At 45.4% G+C, this 9,879-nt stretch overlaps 1 protein-coding gene across 1 annotated transcript; it reads right to left on the reverse strand.

The window, feature by feature from the left end:
* Positions 1 to 3,491: 3,491 nt before the first annotated feature.
* Tmem100 (transmembrane protein 100) lies at positions 3,492 to 7,754 on the reverse strand. Its single transcript, XM_032913473.1, has 2 exons — positions 6,742 to 7,754; positions 3,492 to 5,232 (listed from the first exon to the last, which is right to left on the reverse strand). Exon 2 carries the CDS (start codon positions 5,159 to 5,161, stop codon positions 4,757 to 4,759), a length of 405 nt encoding a protein of 134 aa, XP_032769364.1. The 5' UTR covers positions 5,162 to 5,232; positions 6,742 to 7,754; the 3' UTR covers positions 3,492 to 4,756.
* Between the last annotated feature and the right edge of the window lie 2,125 nt (positions 7,755 to 9,879).

Raw genomic sequence — 9,879 nt, forward strand, 5'->3', positions numbered from 1 at the left:
GGGATTGGATCTTTGGAAGCTGGTGGGCCCCTGGGGATTTATCCTCTTGGCTGAGACAGTGGCCCTGTAAAGTTTTTTCTTTGGCCAGCTCTTCTGAGGGGGCACAGTGAGAGACCTGTTTATGAACTGAAGAGAGAATGCTCTTATCAGACAGAAGCCCTGTCACTGCCTTGTGCTGAGATTTTGGAGGTTCTAAAACTAAGGCAAATCGATTTCTGCATTTATAAGCTGTATAGCCTATCTCATTTTTTATTACAGTATCTCAAAAGGAAAGGGACTCCATATGAACTGTAATGTTGTTCCCTGGCTTGGGGTTTTCACTGCTGTGAAGAGATACTACAACCAAGGTAATTCTAATAAAGGAAAACATTCCATTGGGGCTGGCTTATGGTTTCGGAACTTTAGTCTATTATCATCATGGCGGGTAGCATGGTGGCATGCAGGCTGGCATGGTGCTGGAGAGGAGCTTAGAGTTCTACATCTGGATCCACAGGCAACAGGAAGAGAACTGAAATGAGCTTCTGAGACCTCCAAGCCCATCCCCCACAGTGACACATTTCCTCCAACAAGGCCACACCTCCTATGAGTACCACTCCTTATGCGCCAAGCATCAAACACATTAGTTTATGGGGGCCATTCCACTTCAAACCACCACATGCCCTCAACTTCTTCATCTCAGTGCTAAGCTTCCCTGGCTATGAGTTCTTGGTTACACAAGCCTCTGAAGCAGAGTGGTGTCGTAGCCTCACGGTATGGTGAGGTATGTCCTACTGACTAATAGCAGCTATGCCTGGATCCTGTGAACACAGAGTAAGTCAGGAGTGATGATGATTCCTCATGGGTGCCATAAAATTGGGATTCAGGCCCTTGGAATTCAAAGCACAAGGGTGAAAATATACGCCCTAGTGGTTCTCTGCAGATTTCTCCCTCAGTCTTGTTGTCTGCAGAAGGATAAGGAGAAAAGTGAATTGATGACAGAAAGGTCCCTAAGAGAAGAACCCTGAGGAAAATGTTTCTCTCTGCTGATCTATTCATTGATTTATTCTCCTGGCATGTCCCCATGCCCACCTTGTGTGTGTAGGCTTATTCATCTTTGGGGATACTTTCTCCAGATTATTTTGGGACTAGAAACTCTGTAGATTGTGTCAAGGTTAAACAAAGGGGCCAGTTAGAGACATTGAATCCAAACACATGGCTGCTTGATGCTTTACTAAAGTGGAGACCCTCAGAGAGGAAAGCTGCAGTCAATGTTAGATATTACAAGTAGCAATTTTGAAATTTTATAGTATGTTGTTTTTAAGATGTATTTAATTTGTGTGTGTGTGTGTGTGAGAGAGAGAGAGAGAGAAAAGAGAGAGAGAGAGAGAGAGAGAGAGAGAGAGAGAGAGAAGGGGGGTTGGGGGAGGGAGAGAGAGGGAAAGAGAGGGAGAGTGCACATGTGTGGTTTCAGGTAAACACAGTCTTCTCTCTGCAAGTCCTGTCAACCACTGAGTTACTATCTCTGCAGCCCTCATAATGCTTTAGAGTGTAGAAAATAAAAATATTTCTTTATAAACTAACCTTATTCTGAAAATGAAACTTAATTCCTGAAGATCACCTGGCTTAGTTTAACCGGAGAGTTTATATTATACAACCACTTCTTCCAAGTTCAAAACCCATGATCTCTCTCTCTCTCTCTCTCTCTCTCTCTCTCTCTCTCTCTCTCTCTCTCTCCTGCCTTCTGCTTCTCCTCATTCTTCCCTTCCCCATCCCCCTGTAATTCCAGCACTCAGGAGGCCGAGACAGGAGGATTGGCACACATTTGAGGTCAGCCTGGGCTCCGGTGGGAGACCCTGCATATATACACACTTACACTCCAGCTTGCATAATGTATGAGGGTACATTTAGCACATGCTTCCCTGCGTAGGATAGAACCATTTGTAACGATAGACGCTACTCAAGCATGGCACGTTGTAATTGCGATTGTAATTCAAATCTTTTTCTGCTTTCCTTGTTGGAGTTGCAATTTGCAGTATATTAGGATTACCTCAGTGGCTTACAGCTTTACAGGGGACGCATACCCTTTATGAGGCCTGGTGAATCCCCAAACTCTCCCCATATATGGAAATTTCCATTGTTTAAAAAAAGAAACTTAGGGAAGTGGATGGAAAGGAGGCCCTTGAGACACCTTCTCTGTTTCTTTCAGCTAGGAACCATATTGCTATCGGCAGATACTATCCCAATTAATCAAGCAGTTAAATCTTCCTATAGGATTTCCTTGAGGACTCAGGTAGCAGCATGAGGCCCCCTGGTGGACAGAAATAATTCACGTGTTTGCTTTTCAATCATTTTGAAGAGTTGGGTGGGCACTTAGCTGAAGAACAAAGGAACGTTGTTTCACCCTAACCTGCCCTTGCCATGGAGCTGGGGAATGCTGGGTAATCTATTCTTGGGGAAGTTGAAAGTCGAAATGTTTTCTTTCAATATCTAAGAATAGACTGTAATTCTGGATAAACCGCTCACTCTTCATTCTTGAGTTTATTTAACTTGAGTATTTGTTGAGTTCCCTCCTTGTGCGAGATAATGTACTAACCAGCACACTAGGCACAGCATACAGTAAGGACATGTCTAGGAAGGTTTGGAAGGGAAAAACTAAACACATTTATATGACCCAGGTAATGAGAAACTGAAATTCCCATAAACAGTAAGAAACACTGGTTGGGGAAAGCGCAGGTGGGTTCCCATAGAAGACAGGCTTCCAGGAGGAGGTACCTTTGGAGGTGGAGTGCTGATGAGAAGCAAGATTTGGGTAGGCGGAGATGGAGAGGAGGATGGGAGGAATGGTGTTATCATTATAAGGGAGAGAGAAGAGTCTGGACAGACACGGAGGCAGGAAAACCAGAGCCTAATGCAGGATGGCAGAGTTAGTGGATGGTGGAGTTAGTCTGGCTGACTCATAGCGGCAGGGTTATTGGATTGGGACTGAAAGATGAGCTGTGCTTAGAGCAGCCCAGAGGAGCTGGAACTTTCCCTGAGCAATTTCTTCATGCAGCAGTACTGAACCTTTTTGCCTGTCTTTGATGAAAAAACAACAACAAATATATCAACATATATATATGCATATATATATATATATCACCTGCTGTGAGCCCTGTTCATTCCCTGGCAGTTGGTTATTAGAAACATTAAGGTGTTTCCAACTACAAAAGCAAGCAAGGCCTGGGGAGTAGCCAATGTCAGATGGCTCCTGGCAGACTTAAGGAAATCCCTCAGTGGAATCCCTTCCAACGAATGTAACACGATAGGGACCCCCCCCCCCCAGCCTCTGCAAATGTTAAGGCTTCAAGCTTAACCATCTTCTTACTCTGGTTGAGTGAGGTTTAAAGTACAGTAACGAGGGATGACTCTTACTGGAGTACATGGAACAGATGTGGGCTAGCTCACAACCTCGGTCTCATCTTAGTTGTGCAGTATGATGACCAATGGAATATGCAACCTGCACAAACTCGTAATTAAATCAACAAGAAGCACAACGCACATTTAATGGAACCTTGTTAAATTTCTGACCCCAGGCACTGATTTCCTACTGGCACCTTCAGAAACCCTTTAGGATACATTAAGTGCTACGGAACATATTGTATCACGAGATGAAAGCGAGAGTCTTCCAGTAGAAGAAATGACATCTCCAGTTGAGAAACACACAACTGATACTTTACAAATGAGATGAGGGGAGGTGGACGATTAGAAGTAGCCACAAAAGTAATAAAGGCAAGGGCTAGAAGGATGGCGGCACCAGGGTTAAGAGCATACACCGTTCTTGCAGAAGACCCACATTCTGTCCCCTGGATCCAGGCCGGGCAGCTTCCAACTACCTGTAACTCCAGTTCCAGGAGATCAGGCGCCCTCTTCTGGATTTCAAAGGCACCTGCACTCACTGCACAAACCCCAGCACAGCCTCTCAGGAATATAATAATAATTCAAATAAAATAGATCAGAAAACAATAAGGACAGCAGAAACTAGCATTTAAGAAGTTTCAGCAGCCATGAGCATTTATTATTTTGAGTGAAATGCACATTGAACTTTTGTATAAAAGCCATCGAAGGTGCTGTATTGGATTATTTCGGTATTAATTTAACTGTCCCCGTGTCATCTGTGTTCTCGTCTACATTTCTGTTTCCTTCCGACGTATCATTACAATCATCTACAATTGTCCATTGTTAAAATATAAAAAATATTAGTCTATTCTTCAAAATAAAGTACCTCTAATGCTGTTACTGAAAGTGAAAATTCTTTTAGGGGGTGGTAAAGAATCAACTTATTAGAAAAAAAATATATATATATAAAACACAGAATTTCCTAGGTACATGGGAATGCCAAGCCTATGTAGGTTTTTGGTGGAACGTTTCTGGAACACCACTTGCCAGGGTTCTCATTGTTTGTCCATCATTCCTTAGGTACTTTCTAAGGTGAAGCAAGTGCTATTTAATGCTGTGCATTTCCCGCGCTCCCCAAACGTTTAACATAAAAAGAAAGCTGATTCTTCTGTCTTAGAAATAGCCCTTAGGATTAAGTTTGTCGTTAAAGAAGATGAGTTATTCCCTACAAAGGGGGAACCGTCTTGACGCCTCGTTTTCGGTCCTCTCTATGCCCTATTTTCATTCTGCTAATTCATTCCAAAGTTGAGCCCATCCCCTCCTGGGCTGGTTCGGTACGAATGAAGTCACCGAGTTAGCGTAGGGCGGTAGGGTGAAATGTCTCTTTTGGTCTTACTCAGTCTTAAGCAAACAAACTTCTCTGATTTACCACCAGAGCCGTCTGACTCTCGCGTCTCTTGACTTTTTTGTTCCTTTGTCTCACCTTCCAGCACAAGGCGCTGGAGGCTAGTAAAAACAGTCCAGAGGACAGAAGGACCAGGCCTAAGATGGAGATGACGGAACCATGGGAATTGAAGCTGTAAGCCACAGCGGTGACCACGATCCCGGTGATGAAGACCACCACGGCAAAGGGGATGATGCAGCGGTAGCAAGAGAGTTCGGCACCCCCGGTGGCGGCCATCAGCTGAACCTCACTGACCAAGGGGACCGTGGTGACCACAACTTCACTCTTCGGGCTTTTCTCCATTGTCACAGGTGTGGGAGACTTCGGGCCTCCCACGTTCTCTTTGGTGGGTTCTTCAGTCATTTTTTTCCCCTGGGGGATGTTTCTTATCTTGCTTCACAGGCTAGGTTCAGAAAGCCTGACCAGGGTGGAAGCTGTGAAGAAGAAGGCGGGAGACATCAGCTGAGACAGCAGCACGCGCCTGCAAATGGAAGCAGAGAGGTGGAGAGGCACCTCCTGTCCCAGGTCACCCGGGGAGCACACGTCCCACTTACTCCCATTTTAGGTTTGTTGGGGGCTTTCGCACCGAGTGCAAGGGAGAGCGAAGCAGCTGTGCACAGAAAAGGAGGGAGAGAAAAAGCAGGAAACGCTTTGCAGAGTTTCACCGCCCGTGGTGGTCTACAAGTATCCTTTACAAGCGTCCTTCTTTGCGTCTCGCCCGTGTTGTCTCCAAGCACAGAAAAGACTGAATCCTAATCCAAAGATGGCTCATTCAAGAGGAGAATATGCTATAAACAGTTCCCACAACTCCCTTCAGCGTGAGCTCTGCCAGTTTTCCCGGGCATGACATGCATTCTTTCCAAGGTATCACCCATTCACTGCTCATGAAATCAACGTCAAGTACACCAGCGACCTGCTTCTCCAATCAACTGACTTCTTAAACAGGATGAACCGTAAAGTGTGTGCTTGGGACCTTTCTAACCCCACCCCACCTCAAGTCCCACCCATACCCCCACAACTCCGAGACTGAGGTACAGGTTAGGGGGGAAAAAAAACCCTACGGGCCAATCACTTCAGGACTAATGATTAGAATGTGTCAGCAGACCACTACCCATCTAAAAAGGGAAAAATGAGAAAAGGAGGTTTTGGGTCTAGCTAATTTGGGGGGGGGGCTTTTTCAATGTTTCAGACAAAATTAACTATTCACCAACTATTAGAGTAACTAGCTGTGTTGTACAAATTCTCCATTTAAAAGCAACAAGGAGTTTTGTTATCCTGTATTTTATAAGAGGCTTACACAAATAAGCATAAATAACACACACACAAAAAAACCCACATTTGGCCATGACCTTCTGTATAAAACTTGCCCCTTCCTAGCTTTTTTTGAACTTGAAGTCTTTAGTACAAAACTCAAGATCAAAAGGCATTTTGTTGAAACCCCAGTATGAGAAACCAGGAAGAAGGTTTTGTATGAAGCTCAGAGCTGTCACTGAGTCACGGACTGGCACCCCGGGAGAGGCTGCATAGTTGCAAAGACTGCAGATTTGTCAGAAACTTTAAGATCTTTGGTTGTATTAATCCTTTGAATGTATTAAACACTGACCAAAAATAAACACAACATTAAATCAAAACAGACCAAAATGTCACTCTCCAGGCAATGAAAGTATTTGAGAGGTCTACCTGATGTAACTTGTATATAATTTGTAGTCACCAACAAATTAACTATTATCTAATTAGTTATCCCTAATGATTAATTAATAATTAATGATTATTTATTAACCATTATCCAATGATACCCTAAAATTATTGTGGCTAGGTCCATGAAAGGATATTTGACACTTTACTCAAAAATAAAACAGTTAAAGTTAAAATCTCCCTCCCCTCAACGCTAAGATCGTCACAACTTAAAATCAAAGATTTGTCCCCAAATTAGCAACACATACCTCAGAAAAAGGCAGTCCATTACCAGAGAAGCCACTTGACTTGGGAGAGAAGGACCAGTCAGAGTATTGTCGTCTCGTTCAACTTCTGGGAAAGAGCCTGTCACCCACTGGGCATTGGTAAAAAGGACAGACCAGGGATTGCCTCTGGGGGACAGAACAGACGTAAAATACTTAACTGTAGACAAGACTTTGAATCCCGGAGCTCTTCGTTCCTGCCACCCCAGCTCCTACGTGAGGCTCGCCTTCCCCTCCCCTCTCAATGGACTCCCTCTTCCTCCAGCATGCCCCTCCCTGTCTTTTTTCCTTTCTTTCTTTCTTCTTTCTTTCTTTTTCTTTCCACTGCCAGCAGATTCAGAGTTTTGGCTTGCTCCAGCTCTGCTCGGGGACATGGTAATTCCAGATCATCACTTCACAGTCCCCAGAGAGAGGAGCCAGCGTCGGCTTTTCTTCCCACCATTTACTAAGCAGGCTGCTCTGAATTACTCGGTGTTTCTAGATCTTCCTCTGGCTTGCCCATCAGGCATATTCATAAGAGAATCCCAGAGTCAGCACTGCAGACCTAGCTGACGGACAGAACCGGGGAACAGAAGCTCCTCGGAGACAGGAACAGCTGTGGAGTTCTCAAGCCGCTGAGCCCAGCCTCTAGGTCAGCAAAGAACCAGAGCCTCAGACTCTGACAGTTTTCCACTCATGTATGTGTGAGCCGGCCCCTCCCCTCATGTTCCTTCATTTACAGAAGAGGACGGGAAATACTACATTCCTGGTTCTGCTGGGAAGTCCTGGTTAACTTGATTTAAGCAGGACTGCTTACTGCTTAAGGTGCTGGGGGATGAATGGCTTTGACAAACCTGGAATCACCAACACTGCCTCTCTGGACAAAGCCCCTACTATGGGTGTGGTATGACATTAAAGACTGACACATGTTAGTATTAATTCTCATTCATTTGTAAGTGAAGTTATGGGGACATGCAGAGGTAAATGAATATGACTTAAGTTCACAAAGAAACTCTTGCTTCAGACCCCAGTCACATTTTTCCCCATACTGGAGATGGAGCCCAGGGTCTCGTATGTACTAAGTAAGTACTTTATCATTTGGCTATATTTCCAGTCCACTCTCTGCCTTGACCCATGAATCCCCATGCCTCAGTTTCTTCAGTAGCTACAGTCACAGACTTCACCACCAGGCCCACTGGACCTCAGTCACGAATTGGTGCAAGCTCACCCACTGATGCTCACCCACTGGTGTAAGCTCACCCACTGATGCTCACCCACTGGTGTAAGCTCACCCACTGATGCTCACCCACTGATGCTCACCCACTGATGCTCACCCACTGAGCTTATTAAATGAAGAGTCTGAATAAGTAGCTTCGTGGTAAGCCCACCTATGCCAAGTCTGCTGTTTTTGGTTCCACTTTAACCAACAACACATCTTAAATAGTCCAACACACACACACACACACACACACACACACACACACACACACACACACACACACACACGGCACAGTATTCTCTCGAAGAATAAACTCAAGGCATCATCGATGACCCGACAGGCTCATGCTTTCTTAGAGTAAAGCCACTTGAAACTGTAAGGTATTTAAAAAGTGTAAAGCCTGGGGTGGAAAATGTCGGTGGCAAAATAAGGGCACCGTGGTGAGCTTGTCCCTGTGTCTAAAGGTTATCCCATGATTCCTTTCCTCTGTGCAAGTCTTACTAAATCCCGCTATAGTTCACTCATTCGAGTCAATGACAGAATAGCATTGACTTTCCGTCTGGGGGATGCTCAGCTTTCTTTAGCCACTGGCTTACCTCCTCGACCTCTCACCCTCCCAGCTCAGCCCTCCCGAAGGTGACGCAGAGAGACCAGGAGTCCTTTTCCTCCTGTGTAAGCCAGAGCAAGTGTTCCTTCGTTCCAGTTGATCACACCGAGAAATCCCCGAGACCTGTCTGAGTTAGAGGTCCAACACGCTGGGTATAGGAGGAGGCCACTTGCAGGCCACTTGGAAACCCGGAATGCCATCATCCTCACGGCTTCCAACGTGAGTCTTAGAGAAACGGAGTCTCACATATAGCTAGTGACATCACTGGAGGTGAGATTGGGCATCTTTGGAACCAGGGCATTTCAGAAGAGGGTGATCTGGGGTCTAGGCTACATCAAGAAGAAGCCCTCAAAGAGAACGTCTTCCTACTTGAGAACTCTTGCCTTTGGGGCAAGTCCTTCCTAATTCCTAGTGAAGGCCATTTTCTGCAAATCAAACAAATCCCCAATAGCAACCAGGAAGCTCTGAACATCACCTTATCCTACCGAAGACCATTTTCCCCTTGCTTCCTAAGCCAAAGGTAAGGAAATGAACCTACAGAGGGGAGAGAGGCATCCTTGCCCACGGCGAACCACCCCACCCCACCCCAGGGGCTGAAGCAGTAAGGAGAGACAGTGAACAGAATTGTGACCCCAGGGCGGAAGGCCACAAGTTTGTTGCTACTCCTAATACTGACAATTCAGCCTGCTCCTGGTTTCAGGTGTGGTGTCCCATGCCACTGTCCCAGCACAATGTGAAGGCATCTGCCTAGGTATGAAGATGCCAGTCTCCAAAATCAGACGACTCCTGATTGGAACCGGTACATTTAAAGAAATGGAAAACTCAGGGATTAATCAGAAAGCGTGCCAGAAGAGGTTAGAAGCACCAAGGTAACCAGGGACACAAGCATCTTTACCCAACCTTATCTCTTAAGAAAAAAAGAAATAAAAAGGAATTTCACAGTAACGCATGCAAAATGCCTTTAAATGTCCAGTCTTCCGCCCAGACAGTGCCTATCTGGTATAAAGCTCCCTGGGGAATCGCTTACTGGACACCTGGCCCCACGTGCAAATTTTCATCACAATGCATCCAGTCTTTTTTTTTTTTTCTGCAAGCTCTCTGTGCAGAAGAAGGAGGAAATCTCTCTGGTTCTTTTTAGAGTGCAGGGCTTGTGAAGGCTCAAGTTTGGAAAACTTTTCTGAAGGCTTCCCGAGTGCATGAATGGTAACAGTCCTCCCAGGGCGAACCCCGCCGGCATGCATTCGACAAGTCTCTCCCAGATCTTTCAAAGAGCAAGGAAACCGAACCTTACCTTTCTCAGCCAGAAGCGGACTGAGAC

Source organism: Rattus rattus, chromosome 9 (assembly GCF_011064425.1).
Source record: "Rattus rattus isolate New Zealand chromosome 9, Rrattus_CSIRO_v1, whole genome shotgun sequence".
Lineage (NCBI taxonomy): Eukaryota > Metazoa > Chordata > Mammalia > Rodentia > Muridae > Rattus > Rattus rattus.